At 38.2% G+C, this 25,983-nt stretch overlaps 1 protein-coding gene across 6 annotated transcripts in view; it reads right to left on the bottom strand.

The window, feature by feature from the left end:
• The window catches only part of VPS41 (VPS41 subunit of HOPS complex), a 109,525-nt gene that overhangs the window by 58,370 nt on the left and 25,172 nt on the right, over positions 1–25,983 (bottom strand). For 2 of the 6 annotated variants that reach the window (XM_074843494.1, XM_074843535.1), the window contains 3 exons: positions 9,426–9,500; positions 3,813–3,875; positions 2,608–2,673 (listed from right to left, as the gene is read on the bottom strand). In XM_074843494.1, the coding sequence (XP_074699595.1) occupies positions 2,608–2,673; positions 3,813–3,875; positions 9,426–9,500 (204 nt within the window). Of the gene's footprint in view, positions 1–2,607; positions 2,674–3,812; positions 3,876–6,003; positions 6,051–6,702; positions 6,725–9,425; positions 9,501–11,050; positions 11,289–24,027; positions 24,150–25,983 lie in introns of those variants that run through there. The other 4 variants (XM_074843500.1, XM_074843509.1, XM_074843525.1 and 1 more) reach the window with 4 other exon arrangements.

Raw genomic sequence — 25,983 nt, 5'->3', positions numbered from 1 at the left:
TTTTTTTCTGAAGAGACTGTTGCTCACCTTGAACATTTGCAGAATGGTCTGCAGTGGGTCTTTGAACTGAAAAGTATATTTTTTGTACATTTTATATTGTCATGAAGAACTGCTTATTTCTCAAAAAATTAAGGAGGTGGTAATTTACAGTTATAGGCTCTGCACCCCATTCATTAAGGACCCTCCTGAGGCAGATGCAGATAAAATTAAAAAATTTAAGCAGTTCTTAAAAGTGTTTTTTTGAGATGAGACAAAACAATATTAAGGTCAGGGGGGCAAGATCTTGCTTCCTGTGTGCATGTGTGGTTTGACTTCTCTATTTTGTTTCACTGTAAACCAAAATCAGCATGAAATTCAACTAGGAAATCAAGAACATCCTTCTCATTCCAAGACAGCAATGTTTGTAATGCAACCAGAGGAGTTTGAGGAAGTTACCAAATTTCTTTCTGGGTCTTTTTATCTGCTAAGATTATCTTAGCAAACAATTTTAAAAAAACCCCTAACATTTTCAAATGTTAATACATATTATGTCACTATCTCTCAGAACAAAAAAAAATAAACACAGAGACCCTCACAACCCTTTAAACAATGAGTTCACACACTTCACACTACGTTTTTGAATGCAGCTCAGGTAAGGAGCATAGCATGAGGGCTTGAAGCAAAGCTTTTCTCTTAAGCTTGATCCAAAATGAGGATAGCCTTACCTCTATCCTTACTGCTACCCCTGCCTCGGTGCGGGTGGGGAAGACGGGCAGCATGTCTCCCATCACTGCCAGCTATCAGCTGTGGAGTTGCTGGGTCCTTGCAAAGACTAAAAGCGCAGAGACCTCAGCAGCCCCCGTCCCCTGCCCTGGAAGGAGCTCACCCAACTACACAGAGGGACAATCTCCAAACAGAGGGAGAGAGATGCGAGGTCCGCAGCCTGAGGTGGTACACTTCAGCCTGCTTCTCCCTGCTCTCGTTGACCAACTTCCCGTTGCCTGCTGCCCCCATAGAGCTCTTCGGCTTTACACTTAAGGAGAGGTGTAAATAAAAAGCAGGGATGTTTTTCAAGGCCTTTTTATTTTCAGAAAAAGAAAAAAAATCTCTGACAAATAAGTGGAATTCAACTTTCTGAATTTTTTCAGAGCATTTTGTTGTTGCCTTTATAGAAGCACATACACTCCTCTTGGAGAAAAGTGGAAGGGTTTCTACCACAAGGCTAAGAGGTTTTATTTGTTGATTTTATGTATCAATAAAATCAAATTACAGGTGTCAAGGGACATTTATTTCAATGCTAAATACCTTATGTTAAGATGTCAATTAAAGTTTTCCTGAAGAGGAAAGTTCCTCAGCAAAAAATGAATGCATTAAGAACAAGTATACCATTCCCCAGAGGACAGAATATAAAACAACCTGTCAAGTAATCAAAGATAACCAAAGAGAATGTGTTAACTCCCTGATGTTTTTTTCTGTTCGGCATCAGGTGAATGCAAGCTCTTTTACCACCTGACGGAGCCCTGTTCTATTAATTCCCTGCTTCTCTCTTTCCATACCCCTTTTATCAGCACTAAAAAGCTTCACAAACTGGTGGCTGACAAAGACATACACTGACTGTGCATTATTTTAAGGACAACACCAACTCCGACCAGCCAGCAAAAGCTGTCAAGCATACACGCCACTTAAAAAGCAAAATAAAACACAGCTACACTTTGAAACATATTGAACTGTTAATGAAAATTAAGTTGTATTCAGCACTAGAAGTCTGTATTTCTTACACGCTGGTAAGGGAGAGCCATGGCATTTGGTTTGATGCATCTATAACTGAGGATTGCTCATCCTTAATTCATAAGAGAAGGCAACAGGAAAATTCCATGAAGTCAAGAAACTGTTCCAAATCAAACTTTTAATATTTTGACTGAAAATATGCAGTGTGATACAAGATACTTGTAGGACTTGGAAACAGCTGTAAACTGGAAGTCAAACTTGCACGCTACGCCAATGACACCTAATGCACATTTAAAATAACAACTGTCCCAAGTAGAAGACATTAACTACACAGATAGAAGTACTTAAAAAAGTGGGAGCTCTACTCTACCAACAGCTCCCCTGAAATACTTTAAAAACAAACAAAAAACCCACACCATGAAGAACTGATGAAGATAAGTGGGTTTGTTCACTTTAAAAAACCAACCAAACAAAAACCCAAACCAAAACAAAAAAATCACCCACAGGTAAAAGCAAAAGAAAAATCCCAACCAAGACCAACATGCATTGTAAAAGATCAGTATTAAGATCTAATTTCTGCTCCCACTTCAACAAATTAAAAGGAATGGAGAAAGTCTGCCCTAGGAAATGCAAATAACCTTTTTTTCAGACTGTGTAGACAGAAGTATTTCTACTCTGAAGCTCAATCTGTTGCAACACGTTTTTAGCATTAAAGTGAACTTTTCGCCCCCTGGAATTAGTCTTAATTAAGTCAGGATGCTTTGGAATACAGTGCATAAAGAGAAAGTAAAAGCAGAATTCTTTGCTCTAGGTGTTAAAAACCACATACACAGCCTTCTGAGAGCTATTTTTAAAGGCTGTTTAAAGATAGCTTAAGTTCGTTACACTATGACTGCTTACCTTTTTCCCTCCTGTTACAAATTGCTTGAAGTGGGATCTTACAAAATGAGGATGAACAGCAACAATCTGGGGGGAGAGGGGGGAAGAAGGGAGTAAAAAAAAAAAAAAAAAAAAGAGGATTGTGGCTTAAATAAGAGTTTACAGGGAGCACCACATCACTTTTTAAACTAGATAACCCTTCTCCAAGTATCAAGTATTACAGCTGAGTTAGTTCTCTGAAGTAGAGCTTAGTTGTTTCAGACATTTCTTTTTCCTAGAAAAGAAGAAAATTCTCCATATTACATGGCGTGTGACAAGTCACACACCTGACACTGAGGGCCAGTTACACCAAACACCTACTTTTTTTTGCACTGCAAGCAGCAGATTTAGGACGGTGCAGCACAGGACTGCCACAAGCAAGGGTTTGAGGGCCTGCCTAGATGGCACACACACCTCAGCCAGGTCCCAGGACAACCTCGTGTAGCACCGACACACCTTAAACAGCCTCTTTGCCTTATGTGTTACATGTCAAGCGTGGGAGATCCAGCTGTAAGAGCAGTAAGGCCTGAGGAGGCGAGTTGCATCTGATGTGTGAAAACTTAATGACCTCATTCATTTTTCCCCCCCACAAGAGCAGCTGCAACACCCCAAGCAGCAAAATGCAATCATTTGCCCACACCACCTTTCCTCCTGCAAGAAACATCTCTTGTTAAAAAAAAGCTAGATCTTCCCATACACCTACGAGAGGTGCTTTTCAACAGCCAGGCAGCCCCACGTCTCTCACGCAGAGCATAACTGAAGTTTTCCCTTCAGGGAGGGTACATCAGCATCGCCACCCACTGCCTTATCCCAAGGTAGGTTTAACGGATATGAATTGGTTGCAAAATATTGACCTCATGGTTAGCAGAACCCTCAGAATTTGTATCACAGAATCTACAAACAAGGAAATACATTGAGACAGGTAACAGCTGAAACAGGACAATTTCTCTTTCACTTTGCCTTTTGTATTTGAAAAACTCAATAATACTTCTTACGAAACCAAGATTGGCTTTCTTCCTGCCTAACCAGATCAAAAGCTTTTATATTGAGATAGATAACTATTTTCTAGTGACTTGAATAACATTACAAGGAACCAGTATTCCTTTCTCTCATTTAGATTCAATGTGACCTTTCTGTTATTAAAGACGGCAACAACACAATTACTAAAGATTAAAACAAGCACTTACTTTAATAGGACAGTCAAATGTTTCATGAAATTCTTCCGCTGAATACAATCCAAACACCTGCACCTAAAGAAGTATATAAAAAAACCAAAAATATTTACCTAATAACCACTTGACAGTTAAAGGTGAATGTAGATCCCTAACCACTAGAAGATTAATTTGAAAGCTAACAGTTACATCCTTTTTCCTGAAGAAAGAAAAGTCATATTTAACAATTCAGAGTTAATTGAGACATCTTGGGCTTCTATTATGGCCTATCTCTAAATATTGGCAGCAGTGAAAAGTACTTACTTGAATCTTTTTCTTTTTTTTACAAACACAGCAAAAACTACAAGCTCCTTTTGCTTTAGGCTGATCAAATCTGTTTAACAGATACTGATCTAAGTAAGGTAAGAGCAACATAATAACATTCAGAGGAAGATAAATTAAAAACTCTTCCTTTCTGTGAGAGAACTGTAGGATTTTTTCCCCTCCAAGCAATACAGGGTTTACATAAGAAAAAAGAAATTTGTGACAATAAAGCAAAACCAGCCTGAAAAACAAGACCCATATGTTTCTTGGCATCCTCTCCTCCTCCCAAGTGTATTCAGTGCTATTTTGTATTATTCCATGACCACTGGAAATGTCTTTCTCTGAAGATTCCTCCCTTCTCATCTGTGTTGATGTCTCAGTACATTTAATAGTCAGCACTGAAATTGTAACCATAGGCCATCAGAATTAATCCATCTGAAGAAGGCTCAACATTAAAAAAAAAAAAACAAAACCAAAAGTAGGTTCCTACTGTCAAAAGAATTAATGGATTTTTAAATGTTTTCTTCCCTTTACTTACAGAACAGGTACAGAGATATCAAGTGTTAAGAAATTTTATTAGACTTCAATGCTATGACTACGGAATAGGATTTCTCAAGCTTTTTGTAAGTACAACCCTCTTTTGGGCTCATGTCTCTTCAACACGCAACATTCCCTTCTCCAGTTCTCAAATGAGACAACTGACAACTCAGTTCCTACAGAACTTAAAGAGTAAAACAGGGCTGAAGACTTACAGCCAGGAATTAGTAATTGATTTACTAATTATGATTTCTGCAAAGAATAACAACTGCTTTGCTTTTTCGTTATGATTTTAAGAGGTTTCCACCCCCTGCCAGAAGCTGTTGGAACAAAATCACCCCGTGGGGATGGGCACTACTGGTGGGAGAAGGGAGAAAGAAAGAATATCCCATGGAGTGATCAGTGGAAAACTGTATCTGACAGCAAATCTACTTTAGAAGGTTCTTAGACAGTTTTAGTCTTAAAAAGGTAATCCCTTCAGTAACTCTGCTCTGCATGTTCAACAAGTTGGACTCAAAGGTCCAAGAGATCTTTTATCCTTATTTCTTTCTCTCTCTCCATCCCTACCATGATTCCTTCAGGCGGAGAACCAACAAATACTAACAAAAAATAAAATTAAAAAAACACTAGACAAAGATCTGCAGAACAAAGCTTGTAAATAACAGTAATGGGCCACAAAAAGTGAGTTTACCCCCAAAATTCCTGCAGACAGTGCAGGAGACAGAGTAAAAAAATTCAGACTTCAGGTAAACTACAAGAGGAACTAAGCCATCAGCAAGGAACTAAGCCATCCTCAGAGTGGCTCAAAGTTCAGCAGTCTAAGAGAAGTTAAAAACATCTCAAACCACCTCATCTCCCTTTCAAGCTTGTCTCCTGGATACATCTCCTAAGCAGCATTATCAGCTCTGTCCATTACTCATTAGCGAATATACTGCCTCTAACAACACGCTTTAAAAATACTGCTGCATGCACTGTGTAGGGCTGAGCTACCGCTCCAAAGGATTAGAAAAATCAATATTTGGAGACAGTGAGATGTATCGCAAAGCTGTGATTATGTAAGCCAACCAAAGGGTTGTATTTGAGTTGGGCCTGGCTGTAAGCCTAGAAAACCTTCAGGCTGATGTCTAGAGGATTTTGTTTTCTGGGGTTTTGTTTTCATCAGTTGGCACTGCATATCCAACGCAACAGACTAAAGAAAATAAGAAACAGAGGAAGGACAAAATAAGACAGAAAGAAGGAAGGAGGAAGAAACAGACAGAGTTAAAATGCAACACTGCAAATTCCACGGAAGCAGAGTCCTTAAAAACAACAAAACACCCCTCTCAAATTAAAACAAATTAATCAAAATTAACATTAGCAACAGTACCTTCAACATTTTCACAATACTGCATCGAACATGGCAATATGATATTCCTTTAAGAGTATGAAAACAAAATGGAGCCAGTTAACTAAAGAGTCAGAAACAACTCAGCATAAAATACATGTTATCATGTTTACTCTAGGGACACCGTATAACAGTTTATTACTTCTTAATGTCTTTCATTCTTCAGAGAGAAAGTGATTTTTTTTTGATATTACAAACTCATACTGGATTTATCTGTTTCTACTTTCTATGCCCACTGAGCTCATGATGTTTTTGGGTACCTGCAAAAAGGATTTCATGATGGGAGTCCACTACATTTTGCCAACCCTGTCCAACTTTAAATATATAGAACCCACCACTCCAGTGTATCCAGACTTAGCTGGTATTTTGCTTCCACATGTGGAAGAAGCAGCCAACCTTCATTGATTGAAAGGCAGGAAAACAAACGCGTTTTATCTACAAGCCACGTTTCTTCAAAAATTAGCAAATATTTCATGGATATTAACATAAATGTTACAGACATTAAACATGTAAGCACGTGGGTTTTCAATATAATTTATATTTTTCATATAAAAAAAAGTCACAAGCCAATATGAGTGCAAATTACATCGCTGTTATGCAACAACATAAGACAGCTTTAGCAAAATTGGGAGTCAGATCCAGGTTTTTCAAGACAGCATACAAGTAGGCAAAAAACCTAACCTAACATAACTTCGTAATTCTGAAGTTGCAAGCCTGCTTCCCCTTCTGTTTATTCCAGCACCAAAACTCTCCTCTTATACCCTGATACTTGAACACCCAGCAGCCAGACTGAAGTGGTGGCTTCAATTTCTGTTCCTCTCCATGCCAGTGGTGACCAGCTGCAGTTGAGTCCATTGGCGAGGAAGATTTCAAAGAAATCTGGTGGCTCTCAAAGCACTTGTAGGCCACGTATGACATACAGGTGTTTCGACATGAGGTCTGGACGCCATCTGACAATAAGAGGATTACAGAATTGCACTATGTGGCTATGGCCCCCCTCCCAGTCAACATAGCTGGTCCAAATCTAGCTTGAGAGTGGAAAAAGAAAGTAAAAAGTAGTAAAATAAAATACATCGGAGAGCAGAACAAATACAAGGAGGGGGTTCTGATCATAAGGCCTTTCATTCAAGACGACAAATTGTTTCCATCTTCCTCATATTGGATCCACTTTAATATGGGAAAATGCACTCCCTGCCTAATGCAAAAATCTTTTGCAGTGGTCTAGAGGTCATATCTTCATTAATTGGTAGAAAAAACTTGCTTCAACCCATCTGGCTCAAAATTCACAAGTCTTTTTAATATACCCCTTTTTTTGTTTAAAACTGATTTAAGAAAACTAAGCTGTTTCACTTTTTCTTTTCCTTTTTTCTTTTTTTCAATAAGTAAAACTAGTGAAATCCTTTTTTTATCCGAGTTAATGACAACTTTGCAACCACTTGTACAAGTGTTTTAACTTCTTACAATACGAAGACTTCCACTGTAGTAAGGAAAGAGGGTAAAGTTACACTTTTGTTATGACCCAGAGCCTAGAAGTGCTACGTTGTCTGGCCAAGAATTTCTGTCATTTTCTTATATAGCAGCACAATATACAACTATGTGTTTTCACCCATTTTAGGGGTGGGCTTTTTCACAGACACACACTTTTCTGGGTCAGGTGAAAAGTCTACCTTCCAAAACACCCAGATCTTTCAAATCTCCAGATGACCTTTTCAGTATGGTGGTGCACCAATGTCTCTGGAGTCTATGAAACGCAGACATGATTAATATTGTAATTGTGATATTCCAGGTCTGCATCAAAAACATTACCAGAATTAGCCCTGGCTTGGGGACCACAGTTTAGACTGCCTTGTATAGCATGTAATGTCACCTACTGGATCCACAATAGCTGTTTCACTAAATGAACACAGATTCACCATTTAAAGTATTGGAGTCTTTAAATACAGCCACACCAGAGTAGGGATTATGGATTTTTTAACATTTCTAAAATCAAATACGTATTTTTAATATTAATTTAATACACGAGAAATGTGCGTGGCTTGTAGTCTCACTGCAGCATACATATTTCGAGTCAGTAATCCACAGTCACATCCGAGGAGCCCTTATAGCAAGTACTTGCTTCCCCCCACCATTCAAAACACCCAAACCAACAACGTTAACTCAACATTTTATTACCTTGCACAATTACTGACCCTTCCCTTATCTTGCTTAGACAATTAGGACACTCTTGCTGTGTTTCTGAGAGGTTGTAAAATTCTACAACCCACTTTGATAGGCACTAGTATCCCAATTACCGTGTCAAGATACTGACATCAAGATATCTCTGAGAAACAAAAGGCTTGGATACATAAACTGGCTGCCTGCCTGTTGAGGAAAAATACCACCTATTTGGAAGGAAAAAAACCCAAGTGCATATAGTCTAAAGGGGTTGCTTCCCCATTTTGCCTACTGCAAAATCCAATTTTATTTTTAATTTATAGAACTTCTACTGAATGGGATGCATCCATTAGGATCACCAATATTCCTCCTCCCCACAAGTCTACTCTGTAAGAAATGTTCTCCTCAGTAAATCAGATGGATATTGAGAAATTATTTAAATTATTTTTAATGCACTGCATTTGTATATGAGCATTATATTAAAAAAGCTTAAATGCATCCTGTGCATTAGAATTTTATCATTGCAAACCAACATTAGAAAAGACTGCCATCGACTTAAAAACAAAAAAGACATTCTTATAAGTGAAAAATCAATCACCAAAACCACTAAATGTCACAGCTCAACATTCCAGAGAAGCACTGATAATTGTTAGTTATACACTGCACAAATGATATATGTCCTCAGCCAAGGAAGTAGGTGCCAGTTTTTTAGGAAACTGTACATATATTGATTTTACATTTATTTAATGTGGCTGTTGTAAGACACTTTATTCTTCTGATAAACTATGATTGCTTATCAAAAGATTCTATAATTCAAGAGAAACATTCATAACGTGTGTGAAAATGAAAACCACCAGCCCACAGAAATCATGCCCACAAAATCCAATTTTGTGGATTTATAGCAGAAAGGCATTAAACTACTGTCTTGCAGGAACAGCAGAGTAGTCACTGAAGTATAACTGGCACAGCAGTAATGATTAAGGTGACATGTCCTCCTGCCACAGCTGTTAATCAGCTTAATACCAGTTACATTATTGACATTCTTGTAATTACTTTTCCTACGGCACATTTGTGCAAAATATATTTGACTTTAATTTTGAGTATTCAAAGGTGAGCTCAGTTCTCAAAATGGATGGTCAAAGTGGTGGTGCTAAATGCAGGAATTAACTCCACAGGTATCACAATTACCTCAAGTGTAATACTGAGGACTATCTGCTACCTCATTAAATATATAAATGGGTTTGTTGTACCTTGCCATCTTCTGAGCAAACACCCATGTGTTCTCCACTTTCATCCAGGCTGATCTGATTTATCTTCACTGGGCTCTAGAGAAAGAAGAGAAAAGAAAGAAAAAAGACTTTTAGAGTTGTCTTTAAAGTTGCATCACTAATCACATGCTTTAACACCCCCCACACTTACTGAGATTTACGTGTTAATGCTTGTGTAATGTTTAGTTCCATGAATCTTAAAAACCCCACAGAATAGGTATTTCTATGACAATGCCAAAAGACAGCCTTCTTTCCAGCCTTTTGCCTAACCCAGAAATCTGACATTTTTTGCAGTTACGCACCTCAGGGCTCTGCAGCTCTCATGAAGTGCCAGGTTCCCAGCCCTCGAGCATCTGCGCCTGTGTACCACAGCTGTTCGTTAAGAACCTCTCCCACTATCAAAAATCAGCATCAAACACGCTGACCACACCAGCATCAAGCCAACTGAAAATTCTTCTGGGTTGGTCTGACAGCTATACTGGTAATTATTTCTTCCTTCAAATCCCTTCTCCCACTTTCATTTTTGCCTCTAATAGTGTTCTCAGAAGCGAATATTAGAAGGTATTGAAGTGCAACATAGGCGTGGTCATTCTTAGACATATACTGAGAAAAGCCTGAAGACTGCCCCAATTTAGCAAATTTTCCTCTCCCTATCCAGATATATTTTTGGTTCTAATCTACAGGGTTATATGGCATCTGTTACTGTTTACTTTAGCTTAAACATCCTTACCTTAAGTACTGAGGACTAACTTATAATGTCATTTGAATAATGTGATGTGTATCCTCTTGCATACAAAACCCCATCCAGTTATATTCAAGTACCAAGAACCTTCTTATATACCATGATCCTGATTTCACCCTCTGTAACAAATGTATTTTCAAACACCGTTGAAGGATCTTCACCCAAGTACACATTTAAGAACAACTTTTCCTACTCTCATAAAATTTTCAACAGACTGAACCACAAAACAGACCACTTCTGTGTTTTTAAGCATGATAAAAGAGAAATCCATTGTATGTTTGCGTGAAAAGAAAGTGTCACTGGAACAGCGCTGGAGTCGTGGGGTCACATTAGATGTTACAAAACTGTGTCTAAAATATCACAGGTCCTTATATATGCTATGGCAGTTGGAATTACATAAGAAGTACATCATCAAGAGTTACACAAAACCACACTGTCCAGATGGACTATCCACAAGAGATAAACTGAGGTCTTCTCACAGCTTTTGGAAAACTTTTCCCCATAATCTTTCACACACACAAAAAAATTCCAACTAGGGAAACGAAGTTTTCCTCTCTTCCACCTTGAAAAGAATATACACCCAAATCACATTTCATTTTCTAGAAGCTTCTTTCTAATCAAGGTTGAACAACCGAGCCCTGCACTGCAACAGTTCCTTGATGAGTTGGGAAAAGAATGCTGCCAGCCCTTTTGCTTTCCTGCTTCCTTGTGTGCAGGAGACACCACTCTTGGTCCCACTTTGTGTTACCACAGACCACCACCTGGAAATACTGCAACTACTGGCTATCACAAAGCAGTCTTTCTGCTCTGAGTTGTTTGCTGAAAAGCGCACTGCTGAGGAAGAAGTCAAACTAGTTTTCCTTACGTGCTCCGGAAGTATTTTCATTCGCCACAGAGCGGTTACACTGACTTGCTGCGTTTCAGAATCAGAAGCAAGCGCACCACTGGCAGTACAGGCAGCTGGTGCACATTCCCCGGCTGCGTTCTTCCTGACAAGTTTGGGGGTGTCAGCTGAGGAGCACAGCTCAAGCCCATCAACCTGCTGGTGCAGTCAACACCCTTGTGAAAGCTCTGATTCTCAGATGTTACACACACAGTTGGCTAATTCCAGGCCTGGAGGATGCTGAGCAAGGCAAGACAGGTCAGTTGTCAGTCTCTCTTTCCAGAAGCTTCATAGAAATTGCTAGCACATACTTTTACTCCTGCCTTACCTTGAAAATGCCTTTCTAAACTTCTGTTTTGCTCATCGAGGTGCAAGAGAAGATTTTTGTCTCTGTCTAGGGGAAAAAAAAAATTAAAAAAAAAATGCCAGCACGTCTCCACCATTCCCTCTACAATGAGAAACAACTCTGGCCCTCTGAAAGGACAGGCACAGAAAAGTTCAGCTGAGTTCATCATAGAAGCGCCATTGCTTTTTGTTCTGGGCTGCATCTAAGTTGCCACTGCCACAACTTTCTCACAAAGGTTTTTCTGTTCTTTTATTACTCTGCAAGTTGAAAGGCATAAAGTCCATCTTGAAAAGTCCCATTTTGACACATGGTCATATGCGAAGGTACAGTGTTCAATTGGCCATGTTATTCTCATCTCTCCAGCACCTACATCTGTATCGGGGCTGCAGGACAGCAACAGGAAACCTAGCAGCACTCCTGTGTGATGGGCCTCCTTGGAGACACTCTACTGCAACAAAACCCAAGACAAAAAGAAATAAAACAGGACACACCAGGAGAGCCGACAGCTCAATCCTACAGTCCACACATTTTCCTGCCAAACGGCTTTGGTAAAGTTTGACGCTGATACAATGAAGTGTAGGAAGTAGGCAAGGTAGACTATGGAAGTTATCTTCACATAAAAGTTAAAGACAAGGAGCAGAATGATGGAATTTATCTGTCATGCTGCGGTTTAAAAGCCACGTGGCATAATTTGGAGAGACAAATGTGTGATTGCACTCAGGTAACCAAACAGTGCCTAGGCAAAACCTCCTTATATACCCAGAGAATGTTGTCAGTGGGGGAAAAGGTGATTCCATGTTATTTGCATTTTTCCCACATTCAAAATTGTGCACAATACTTCAGAACGGTTTGTTGAGTAAAAAATTGATGATATGGTATTTTGTAACACTGTATATAACTGGCAACTTGACAAGCCTTCTGCATGCTCAACACCTCTATCAGTTGCTTTTAACTCTTCCTTTCTCCAATTCTTTTTCTCCTGTTGTCGGCACTATACACAGATGACAATCAGGGAAAACAAATAAATTCAACTAAAAGTAGAGCTGCTCGCTTACCCAAACCTCCAGTTAAGTTCCAACAGGAGATGCTATTCTAGATGATGTACACAAGGCAAAGCAAACAGAGTAATTTTTTTTCAGCACTCAAGTTGAATTGGCACTACTGGCTACTAGCTTGTTCACTGACTCTACCAGTCAGAACTTTCTATGGAGCTCAGAAAGTGATGATAGACCATGAATTTAAAAACAGTCAAGGCTCAATATTAAATACATTTTAAAATAAAGTTCCAGCAAGAATAGCTAATGTCAGGATCTTCTTGTTCAGAGCTGAAAAACAGTCAAAACTACCATTTCCGAAACTACATTCCACTAGAAAGCTGTTTAAGATTTGTATCTAAAACTATCCAGGAAATCAGAGATAAAAGACCACAGATAAAAATGGTGCATGTGTTATCTAAACCAAAGTGTTTCTTCTAGAATCAGCTCCAATTCATCTTTTCGCATCAATTATTTTTATAAATATACTCCTGTGCCAGTCAGCAAAGTTCCTTACCATTTCAAATTTAGTTGTATTTATATCCTGCCAACACCCCACGGACAGTTTTGATATTTCAGAAAAGAGAAGCAAAGATAATTTTGTGGGTTAACCTCCCTCACCCTGCTTTTATTTTTTATTTTTTATTTTTATTAAATGTTATCAACTCAGCCTTGGAGTTACAACTGTCTTTCCCTTGTGGGTTTTTAAACCTTATTCCAGCTAACCCACTGAAGAGTTTAATTTGCCTGGCAAAAGAAAATAGGTTTTGGTTTTTACAGTACAGAGAATAAACACCCTTCCTGCAACATTCACCTTCACAGGCCGACAAAAGATGAAGAATCACTGAAGGTTAGAGAGGACACAGGTAGTCACTAACTTATCACAATCTGGAGGACTGATCATTTGATACAGTAGGAACCAGGATATGCTCTGGGGTTTGGTCAGGTGACTGTTTTAAAGGTATTAAATGGGTGGGGAAAAAACCTGTCCAAATTTACAGGCCTCATATTTTTAAAAAAATAATTTAAAAAGTTAAGAATTAAAACGGCAATCTGAGGTCAGTGTCAATCTAAAAAGTAGGAACATATAATCCATGTAAATATTACTCAATTAAGAGATGATCTAATCTTAAACCCCACAGGCGGCTGCCTATAAATGTTGAGGAAATTACTAATAATTATTTAATTAACACTACATTGGATAATCTTTTTTTAACCTACTCAAGACCCCTAGCTTTTGGTCAAACAAGTAAAAACACACAACTTCCTTGTGGCCACCACGATACTTCCAGTACTGTATAAATAATAGTAACACGCATAGTATTTCTAAAGCAACGTAATTCAAATCTGGCAATAAGAGGATCCTGTTAGTTAGGAAGGGAAATACACTGAAATTATTAACCTGGGAACAGCTTCAGAATTTCATGCAGTGTGGAAGTTCTGGCAAAGAAGGAAGAAACGCCTTCAGTTGAATTTCCATTAGCTGCAGTTTTCTTTCTGATGGAGACATGTTTGGAATTCTGGACAACATAAGTAAGTTTGACTGTTCAAAATCAATAATGTCAAGCTGACACTATAGAACAAAAAAAATGTTACCTTAATGGAAGAAAGAAAAGTTTAGGGAGAGGGAGAAAAAGCTAGCAGGCACCTTGCACATAAAGATCTAAATGCAGGCTTTTGCAAAATCCTAAATTTAAAGGAAAGGAAAATCAAGTATCTATCAACAAATGTACCTTGTGATAATCAATTACCTAATGTAAAATGCTTGAAATAAACGCACTTAGTATGGATTATGTCAGCTCTTCAATTAGGAGTAAATTCACTGCCACTCAGAAAGCTTCTTTTAATTGTGTTCTTTGTGGCAATTCCTTCTCCCCTGACACTCATCATCAACCCACCTTATACTATCAGTCCCCCAATGGTGAACCTGAGAAATCAATCTGCTAATGTATAATTTGTAAAGCTCCTCTGACTAACAAATGGATAATTGATTCTTTCACAAATGCTGCATCCCAATGGATATGAAGTGGATGAACAAGAAATATAAGACTGGATTTCATTCCGATTCTGTGAGAAATGCAGTATTTACAAGCTAGGAATCTAAACGTTTTAATAGTTGCCTGTGACTTCATGCCTTTCAGCTACGGTTAGCAGGCAAGCAACACACACATTAGGAGTGTGAAAAGCAAAGCACTGTTCAATCATACTTACAGCAAAGCTCATTTTACTTCAAGAGGTTCTCATCACTAATACAACTCCCTTAAGCGGCGTTCTCATCCATTCTTTAAAGAGAATTTTCAGAAACTTTTCCTAAATTAACCCAAACATTTTTATTCATCTATCGATACACATACACATACCCAAAGAAAAACACCCATAGGTCTTTTCTGATACATTAATATCAATCTGGATCTACATAACCACCGTGTAGCTGCTCTCCATACTAAGGCAAATTGTATGTACACAGAGTTTGCATAGTAATAAAAATAAAAATGTGTCTCCTACGAGTGCCTATTTTTCATTTATTCATATGTTTCCACCTGCATGACATTCACATAAACACGCATGTAAAACTCAACAGAACAGCAATATGACCAATAAAGCCACTGCTTCAAATGTTAGCCCACTGGAGCTACCATTGCTATGTTTGTATTACTTCCACCATGGTGGAGGTACCCAAGTGCTAAACACCGATCTGTAAACAGAAACTGCCACAGTTATTGTCATAACTAAGATAGGACACTCTCAAAATATAAGCCTTGCTCTAGGTAGGATGAAGAACTTACTTTGAATACAGCCCCAATTCTTCAGCTTTTACATCTGTAAATTAGACTTTCTATATGCATCAACACCAATGAATTAAGAAACAGACATCTTTAAGACTATTGGAAAAAACCCACAAACTAGGCAAGTACTGAATATTCTCCTTCTCTAAGGGTACCTTTCCAATCCAAAATGATACCCTCAGCCCACCTAGAAGAAAGCCTAATTTACCTAACTTGTCAAAGAAGGAGTTCTATTTTTCAGGGCCTTTTCATTCTGGGAAGCAATAGGAGGTGACAGCAAATAAACCAGATAGTGAGAGAATCTTGAACTATTAAAAAAAAGAAGGAAGGTGTGCAGCAGCTAAGCATTAAGCGTATTACGTGTTGTTTGCCCAACCTGTATTGACTTCAGAACATTAATGCCCAGAGATCTCTTGTACTGAGGAACTATCTTTAAAAAGAAGAAACTGAGCCCATGCACTTTTCTTGCCCCAGATGCTGCAGTGCCCCACTGACTTATGCATATTTTGCCTATTTGTAGAGTTTTACTGACACAATAGAGGGAAAAGCAACTCAGAAGAGCAAATTCTTATGCTGTATTATAACAAGGTAAAACTACACACATACCTATGTGTTTAGACACAACTGCGAAACAAAACAGCAACACAAAGGTTTAAATTGAAAAGGCAGCTTTAAAAGTTACAGAATAAGCTCTTCACCACTGCCTGCAATAGCAGCAGTATACTCTAAATTTACAGCACTTAAATTTTCATTTGATGAAAATTTACTAATATCCACACCAAAGAGGTTTTGTTCAACAATACTGGCAGCCAAATTCTGATAAGTAAGTGAGGATTCCTGCTCCAGTGCTTTTCCTATAACACTCCTGAATCTGTCATTCTCCAAATGAAAAATGGGAGATTATATTGGTTAGAAGAAAAAGGAGGGGGGAAAGCTTGGGAGAGTGACAAGGTCTGGGACATAGAACAATAACAACATTAACTTTTCTTTTGTCTGCGGGAAGGCAGACCTTGCCTACAAAAAAGAAAGATCTCAAAAGCTTGTCTAAAACTAAGGGAATATGAGGACAAGGAATCTCTCATATATAGTCTGAGAAGTGAGAAAGACCAAAAAGCCTACAGTGATTTCAATATTTTCCACATCAGTGAATCCCTTAATCTTGTTTGTCAAGTAAAGGGACTAAGAAAAAAGGAAAAAACATCCAAGGAAAAAAAAATTAACAAGGGATCTCCCTGAATCTGTAGTAGTTGCTAGATAATCAGAATGCTTGTCTAGGAATGCTGGAACTTTATTACTGAAAACAAATCTATATTGAAAGCCTACACTGCTTCCTAGCAGAGTTTAACCGTTAGCTAATTCCTGACCGATCCAAAGTAGAATCTCTTTTCTATTAAAAAAGTGGTGTGTAAGGAGATATCCTCACAGGAGCTCTGTGCCAAGGTAAACAAATTACTCCCATTTCCTCCCCTCCCCAGGTCCCCTTTGCCATCCACTGTAGAACTGTACGGCTACAACGATGGTATGTCCTAAGCTTGCCTCTACTTCTTTGTTGATATCTGGGTATTAAAGCCATCTGAGGATATGAAGCAATATTCCCCATCACACACCCACGTGGAGGGCTGAAGTACAGGTGGAGGGCTGAGGAAGGGCTGCAGGCAATGACTATATGCACCTTCTCTGAAAGACCCAACACAGTGTGGGAGAAGACTAAGCCAGGCAATCTGCAGGTTCACGTCACTGATTTCTCTAACTGTTTTCTTTTCAGAACAGTTCCCCAGGCACTATGAACTTGGAGAATTCATCACAGAGCATTAACTTTTCACACAGGCTACTGAATTATAAATTGGGCTTTGAAGAACAATCCAAAAAAGGTATCTAAAGCTCTGAGGATGAAACTTACTGGGGCACTTTCACAGCTTGTTTCTAACAGAATACCACCAGCAGCATCATTAATGAATTTTGTAGAATTCTACCCTCCAAAGTAATAAGTATGAGATTTTTCTCCATTTCTTGATAAGCCACATTTCAGAGACACGACTGATGAGAAAGGCCAACCAGATCATACAGTGCAAGTTCTTGTCAGGACAGGTGTTCTTTTTAGAGACTATTTTATTGGTGCTTTGACCAAACAACTTTTAAAGAAGCAAAGAGGCTCTTGACTATTTTTCTCAAGGGTCATGCACTGTTGTGCCAACATCATTTTCAGGAAGGTTTTCACAACAGCCATGACTCTCATCCCCCTCCTTGACTGAACACAGAACAGAGGACATGACTACATGGAGCCTACCATCCCTGCTTCTCCATATATGCCATTACGTAGCCACTGTTTTCTCCACAACTACATAGTTTTCTTCCTTCCATCAGCTCCTGCAATGAAAAACTGCACTAAGTATTTTTTCCAGTTATTTTAGCCTGCCAACCATTCCACCACAGACAATGATCCCAACCCAATGGCTACTGAAATCAGTGAAAAGATTTCTCACTGACGGAATCCAAAAGAAGCAGAAGTACTATAAGGGAATGAGTTCCCTTTCCTGGCTGAAAATGACAGAACTAGTCATATTCCTGGCATAGTTAAATATTACATTGGGTGATCGATGCTGAAGTTCAGCCAATAGCTAGAGCTAAAGTGCCATTTTCCATATAAACATTCAGTTATCAACACTGGTATAGACTGGCGTAAGTCAGAGCTATATGCAGCAATAAACACATTTCCTGCTTACTGAAAGCACTGCATTCTCTTTGGACACCAACTCTGGAACTTCCTTTATTTGTAATTTCATCATCCGGGAAAGTCTCACAAACCCATCAGAGATACTCAACAATGATCAATGTTGGGTGTCTGATGCTTGACAGGATCCTAAAAACATGTGCAAATCAAAAATATGGGGGGAGAGAGAGGGGAGTACTCACACGAGTAGAAACTATGGATCATGAAGTGCACTGTAACTTACTGTAAAAGGCATATTGTATGCCATATCCTCACTGTGACAGTAAGGCAGGGAAAGCTAAATGTGAAGATTAATTGATCCTGTGCAACCTCCTCAATGCATTTACATACAAAGAGGCTCTATTTCAATACCAGTGAAGTGTCGACATGATTGCTTATAATAAACTTTATTTAAAGTAGATCAAAAAAGCAAACAGACAGATTCATTCATTCCTCCACCTTTACACTCCTCACATTTCACAGCTCCTATCTTCGAAACTGCCAAGACCTGCAGCAACTACAGACTTCAATTAGCAGCCAGTTTTGTGTTACAGTGGTGAACCTTCCAACACCAAAATACTGATTTCTGAAATTTCTTATGTTTTTATTCTTCTCTGTCACAGGACACTGAGTGGAACTAGCTTCCTCAGCAGCATCATAGTGGAGATTGTCAGTTTGAAAGTAGCTACTTTTGTCAGCAGCCACTCTGAGGGTATTAACACCCAAGACTGGACTGTCCACATTTAGCATTCCATCAGGAGTGCAATGAACAACTGCTATACACACTGTCATGTCTTTTAAAACAAATAAGTCTCATCCTTCAGAAATGAATCTTTATTAGATTTACAAAGTTCATTATCAATAATATCTTATCCCCTATGGGAAAAAATACTTAGTTTTGCCTTCATGTTTTGTTCATCATATTATGCCCCTGTTATGTCATTCTGTGTTTTTAATAGTGCTGCATTTTTATTGTTAATGGAAACAAAGGGCTGTAGCTCTATCATTAATGTCAACTTGTATAAAAAACATTGTCCTCCAGAACTCAGTTGCTTTGGACTTTCTAACTAGGAAAAACATTTTCTAATGCAAATAATATTTTATTAATGCCAGAACTCTGAATAATTCTGACAAGCAAACTGCTATTATTTTGTATATGTGCACGTAAGTGCCTGCTTTCTGTATAGAGGAAAATGCCATTCAGGTATAATGTGCCATTTGAAAGGAAAACAGCTATAGGAATCAGCAGTATACCGGCTTCTTAGGAATCAAACCTTTCTAAACCTTCCCTATACTTTTAAAGGTTGTTAGGGTTTTGAAAACGCACATCTGTGTTATCAGTCTTTTATGAAAAGACTTCATCAGTGCTATCTGAAACTAGTTGTTTCATTGCTGCTAATAAAAACTCTAGAGCAACTTGGCCTGGTGGTTCAGCTATATATCAGCAAAGAGCATTTAGGGGAGGTATGAGACAGATGTGGCACAATATGCTTCTGAGACGACTGGAAAAAGGAAGTGGTGAATCACTGAACATATGTCTTGTGCCAGTCAACATCACCTGGTCAAACCAGAAAGGTCCCAGTAGAGCAGGGACATCCCTGATGGTGAAAATCTGTGGCTCTCTGAATAAGTAGTAAAAGACAGAACAACCTAGCAGCATCTAGCCCTTCCTGTCACGAACTAAGCCTCTGGAAGGCAAATAAGGAACATACTTTTCTATAACAGTTGTTTGAAATTTGTTAGGAGTCCTTTGAGGCTTTCTTCTAAGAGCCCATTACATGTTAGAAAAGTAATCCTTTGCTCAAAGCAGAGATGTAAAAATATTGTTGTGCATGGTTGCTTAATATCTTTGAAATTAGAAACTATGTATCTATGTTTTCCTTAAAAACAAATAAACTTTGTTGCCTAATATTGTTGTCAAATTATGGTGCATAGGGCAATTTTTTAGAGAAAAAGTCAGTAATAGTTGCAAACACAAATTACATTTTCTATATAATCACAAGATCTAGTATGCATTCAAACAGCAAATATTGCCAAACCTGGATGGTGAGAGAGTTAGGAGAAAAAAAAAAATTGTTTTGATGATTTTGATGCTTCTGCGTAATGTCACAAATAATTTTGTTCAAAAATGTTTGAAAATATCACATGTAAATCTCCTCAGCAGAATTACAGTAAGGTCCTTTACTTGGTCTCTCACAAAAATAAGTTCCTACAAGGTCTGGTGAAATAAAAGAATGCCTTGGATACTTTGACCCTTCATTGACCAACAAGGCTAGATTAAATACTATAGTAGTAATGTCCATGTTTAGCATTCTCCCATAATGAGATATTTTTTCCCCTAGAATTTTCCAGATTTCATTTTTTTTGAGAAAACACACAGAATGTGATAGGACCCTACCAAGTCAGAAGAAACTCAACCATTTGCTACGTCTAGATGACTGTGACAAAACAGTATTCAGTCACAGTCCTCTGCGTCATTAGGAGGTGACATTAACAGAATCCTACTGAAATCAGTGACATTAAAGAGGACTCCTAAGGTACCTTAAATGTAATACCTTTAGAGTTGGTCATGAAATGAAACTAATAGACAACAGGATACCCACTCTCTAGAAAAGTGACCGATATTGGAGAACAAAAAGGAAACTTCTTTCTATGCCTCTATGTCAAAAAAATAGAGGAAAAACAATATGCGTTTGGAGGGTAATGAAGTTGTAGAAAGATCATTCAGTTCTAAGGATGGGGCTAACATCCTTCTCAAAAAAAAAGGACATGGGCAACATAACTGCTAGTGAAAAGTTCAAAAGAGAAGGCAGAAACAATTGCAGTCCTAGAAACAGCTGATAAACTACGTAGGCTTTATACTTTTAACTGAAATAAATTTAATCTACAGCATACGTGTTACTGTTTGTGCTTGCACAAGCACACATTTGACTTGTATGAGCTAACAGCATTCAAGAAATAAATGGCTGGACCATACAAGACCTTCTGTAGCTGAACCCATACTTCCAACTACACTTTTTTCATTATTCTGCACTAAGCTGCAGAGTTACTGAAGCTACAAGCTTGAAAGAATAATTGAATGAAATGATCATGCTTTCCTCAGTTTTGAGCTTATAAAAATTAATCATACATGATACTACAATTGTTTAAAACTCCCATATTTCATCCATACTCCAAGCAACATTTCTAGTGATAACGAATGCCTTCCACATCCAACTAATCCCTTTAAGTAAAAATTTAAGCAACACTCCCTTCAAAGGAAAGTTAGATACAGTGGATACAACGATGATGTGTAAAACATCTCTGAGAGATTTTTTTGGTTTCAGTCGTGTCAGACTAGAAACTTTTCTAGACCTATGGAATAACGGCCCTGACACCACAATTTTTGCTGGTCTAGGCAAGCTACCTCACTTCTCATCCGGTGACAGAGGGACCCAGGTACACCATGATTCCTGCCAAAGAACCGTCCTGATCTTCAATAGCTCCACAGTTCCCCTTGGAAACACTGCAGGTCACAAACAACCTAATAAGCACAGACCAGAACAAACATCATAAGACATATTTTCCAAGCCTTTATAACATCCAACAAGCCAGACTCAAAGGCCATCTGAGTTACTCCCACAACTACTGTAAAAACCTCTGGATTTCCAAATCATCTGCGGTTAAAATGAAAAGACAGGTAGACAGAAGGAGAAGAAGGGATATTAAATTGGGTGTAGAAATCCAAGTCTTAAGAGCAAAATCCCAAAGAATGTCACTTTTCTCCAGTTTTTCCATTGGGCAGAGCTAGGGGTTAACTTAAAGCATTTTAAATTAAATTAAAGCATTAACTTAAAGCCATAGGACTGCACCACCTGTTTGGGTGGGAGGTCCCATGGAGGGGAAGGAAACCTGTCCCTTGCATAGACACTCGCTCCTATCAAAACCTTAGTTTTTACTATGTTTTTTGGAGCCTACATTTATAGCAGCCCACTTGGTTTTGTACAAAACACAAGATTTCAGTTTCAAATTTAGCAGGCGCAGCGACACCCTGCAAATACCAACACACAGCTACCCAGATCTTTACTCTAAATTCTGTTGCTTCACTTCATTTCCTAACTAAGTCTTCTTTCCTAGTCTGACAGTGACAACTAAAATGATGTAGTTAAAGTAATAAACAGGGAATTTTAAGTAGCCTGTCAAAATAAGTGACATTTATATCATCTTAAACTCTCACGTAAAGTTTGATTCAAACTAACTTCTTCATTATACAAATGCTAAAACTTACCTTCCCCACTGAAAGATGCTGCATTATCTCTCAGAGCAGTTAGTGGGCTTCACCTAATTTCCAGCAACAGCATTTAGAGCTTAACAACAGCTGTTTCTTCATTAGAAATATGTTTTTCTTGTTAGCAATTAAACTTTTTTGAAAGCACATCAAGTCAACAGAAACCTCTGACATTTTGTCTGCAACTTGCTGAGTTATCAGCAAAACCAACAGGCCGCTGACTGAGACCTTCAAGCAACACACGTGCTCCAAAGGCTGGCAACCGCTGTAACTTTAATACACCCAAGGCAAACAATACCACCACAGAAGGAACTCCCCTTTAATTTTTCAAGGTAGCAGAGATGACCTAGTGATTTTGGATTTCTGCCACACTGATTAAAAAAACATAAAGAAATGTTTAGTGCTATACAAGATGAGACAATTAGAAAAAAAATGGTGAGGCCAGGAAAGAAATACGTGGTAAAAAGAAATGCTGTGAGAAGGGGCCTCTACTTAAAGCTTCATTCTTTCTGAAATTCCAGCAGTCTTGAATAGATCACAAATGTTGCATGCCAAAGGGACTTCAATTTCTTTGCACTAACAGAAGCTTTAAAACACTATTTACATTGTTTTCTAGGCTCATGCATCACCTCCGAAACACCTCCAATGCATTAAACATTTAAATCCCCCCTACTTGTAAAATAGGCGACGTTTCCTCTTCTCACAGAGTATCACTGGCATCAGCCAAGACTTCTCACCATTTTTGCTTTAAGCTTGATGTTTATTAGAAGACTAGAATGGAGGCAGGTTTTCTTGCCCTTTGAAAGGTTTTTGATTTGTTACTTAACTAAACATGTTTGTACAGCTTTCTTCATATCTACAGGTCCTTAATCCACAAGATGTCAGTTGAAGCAATAATTATATTAATAAATTGTAGACAGTCTAAGAAGAAAAGAAAGATGGAGAGGCATTTGGAATTAACATGCTGTGAATCAGTCCTGCATCATCCTTTGTCAGTGGCATTAGCAGGCTTTTTTTTCCCTGTTCTTGTTGCCTTTTAGTAATAATTTTCAGTGCGTTTGACACATTTCATCTCACTCAATGCACTGAACCCTAATACAAGAGAACACCAGTTTGTCAAACATACGTTATTTGAGGATGCATATCAGTTAATCTTAGGCAGCTGACACTGTCAAAGACAGCCACACTGGCAAGAGCTAAAAACATGCTAGGCAAGCAGGAAAGAGGGATCACGTGAGAGCAGAAGTGTGGCTGCTGAGATACCAGCACCACCCAAGGCCAAAGTCCCCAAATTCCTCTCTCTCAATTCTCCCCAAACCAAAAGTCTCCCACACCAGTTTCAAAGCACACATTTCCACTGCAGTTGACAAGAGGAGTTGCAAACCTGGAAAGACTAGTCGGCCACCTGACACAGGATCTAGCAGCAGATATCTTAAGGGCAGGATGAGAGGAAGACTCATCTGAAAAGACTTTTTAGTTGTCTACATCAATTTCACAGAAGCCTCTGTGAATATTTATGGATTAAAGTAGAGCACATGATTAAGTCTTTGCAGCACTAGGGCCAGTATTTGCAATTCAGGATACCAACATTGTTTTGTTGCTACAGACCTTAGGGACTGAAGTCCTAAAAGGCTTTTATAAACAACAAACAAACAAAAAGGTGTGCTACAATAGCAGAACTTCTAGGGATGCCAGGCTTTACATTTTAGTGTTTCTTACAGCTGTTTTTAGCAATTTAAAATGCTAAATACGTTCAAGTCTTCAACAGGAGGGCTATCATTCAAAAATTGGCCATTTTGGAAATTATGCAACATACCTGTGAGTTTTCTCCCTCAAAGTTCACAGGAGCTGGAGACATGATAAAGTAAATATGCTACAAATCCTCTGAGATCAGTCTCTATTTCTGTTTTATAATTTGGCTCAAATCCAGATGTGAGCCAATATGGAAAATAAATGATTTATTTTAAAACCAAAATTCTTATTTCTTCAATTTCCAAGCCCATTGACATTATTGAACATGGTTACCTGAGATTAGGAAAGAAAAATGGAAATTAAGAGGACTACAGTAGCAGTAATGGAATTTTCTACATATATTTAGTATGAATTTGGCATTAAAAACCGATTTTTTAAAAAAGGATAAAATAAAAACCCTTCTCTCCATTCTGATTTATTTCACATACTAACACTATTTTGAATGTAGTGACTTTTAAAGTTTCCTGTGTATCATTTATTGTTCTGTTTACACATTTGACAGACTTAGATGTATAGAAAAGTAATTAATTTTTTTATTCCCCAACTTGGCTTTAAAAAAAACCAAATCCCTGAAAAATCCAGATAAAGACTCAAATGCAGAACAATTCCTTGAATTAAATAACTGATTTCTTCCAGACAAAGGGCTTCACCTTGTTATCCCTACTATTCATTTCTGCCATCTCACAAGACAGAAAACGTCTGCTGAAAAGATTCTTTCACAAAGAAAAATATGTAAAAGTCACTCCCCAGGTATACCGTTTACCATAAACAAAAGATTTCAGTGGTAATATTGCTTGCTTTTTAATGAGAGACTATTTTATTTACTTGGAATAATTTTTATACACTATTAATTTCCAGAAATTAGTAACAATAGACACTTCTTCTATTTACAATTTCAAAGTAAAACCATATCTGCCACTCCACCAGTGGAAATGCTTCTCAGAGGAATTTGCTTATTTTGAACCCAACAAAGAACCAGAGAAAATACCACTAGAGAAATACTCTTTGCCCCTGCACATTTACAAGGAATGCTTTGCATCTATAGGACTTCAGGAAGTGACTCACTTTCTTCTCAAGAAAGGGTTAGGTTTTATTTGGGATTTACAACATGGCAATGCTCTAACACAAATCCCTCAGGAGGAGAGACAGTAAACAGGCATTGGTAGGAGAGAACAGAAGGAAGACTGCACCAAACATTTTGATAGTGATGCCTCTATGCAGTCCAAGATCTTGAAAAGTTCATGTTAGAAGGAAAATACTCTGACATAGAGCAGACAGTTCAGAATAAACTGTCCACGGGTTCAACAGCTGACACCATTCATTCAGAAAAGTTATCTGTTTAAGCAGCCAAGGATGTCACAGAGCTGCTTTGTTTCTCACATAGGCAGCCCATTCTGTTCTACACCATTTAGTAGTTCCTTGGAAAACTTTTCTTTTCAAGGCAAGCGGTCCTAGATCAAAATAATTTCTCTTCAAACTGTAAAAAAGAAAAAAAGAAGCACCCTTTCCATCTGATCCATGATATAATTTATCTATTGCACTGGAGACATGTATGTTACAAAAAGAGACAGAAACATTAAAAACAGAATCTAAGAAACATTTCTTTTTCCTGTTCTCCATCTCAAAAAGCAATCACTGCCACCTCTATAAGACGACATGGCACAAAAATCTTCATGCTCAAGCAGGCCAAGTTTGGAAAAGGGATAACCAAGTAAGTAGAGCAGAAAGTCGTTTATATAACCCAAACTTAACTTCACTGTAAGAAACCACCCTCACAGCAGGCACTGGTAGGACTTTTTATTAAGGAAAAGAAAAGAAAAGAATAGCAGATTTGGGTGGGTGGGTATAAAGAAGATGCAGGGATTTTGTTTTATAGTCTTCAGTAGAACAGGTCCACTTGTTCCTTGCTCTACATCTAGGCAGTGCTATATGTCTTCACAGAAAGGGGGAATTTCACCTTTCAGAACCAGTGTGGGAGAACATGGTGTTGGTGATGCACTTAGGAAAAAAAAAAAAAGCA

This window comes from Strix aluco, chromosome 1 (genome assembly GCF_031877795.1).
Source record: "Strix aluco isolate bStrAlu1 chromosome 1, bStrAlu1.hap1, whole genome shotgun sequence".
Classification (NCBI taxonomy): domain Eukaryota; kingdom Metazoa; phylum Chordata; class Aves; order Strigiformes; family Strigidae; genus Strix; species Strix aluco.
This window is presented reverse-complemented; position numbering and strand designations above follow the sequence as displayed.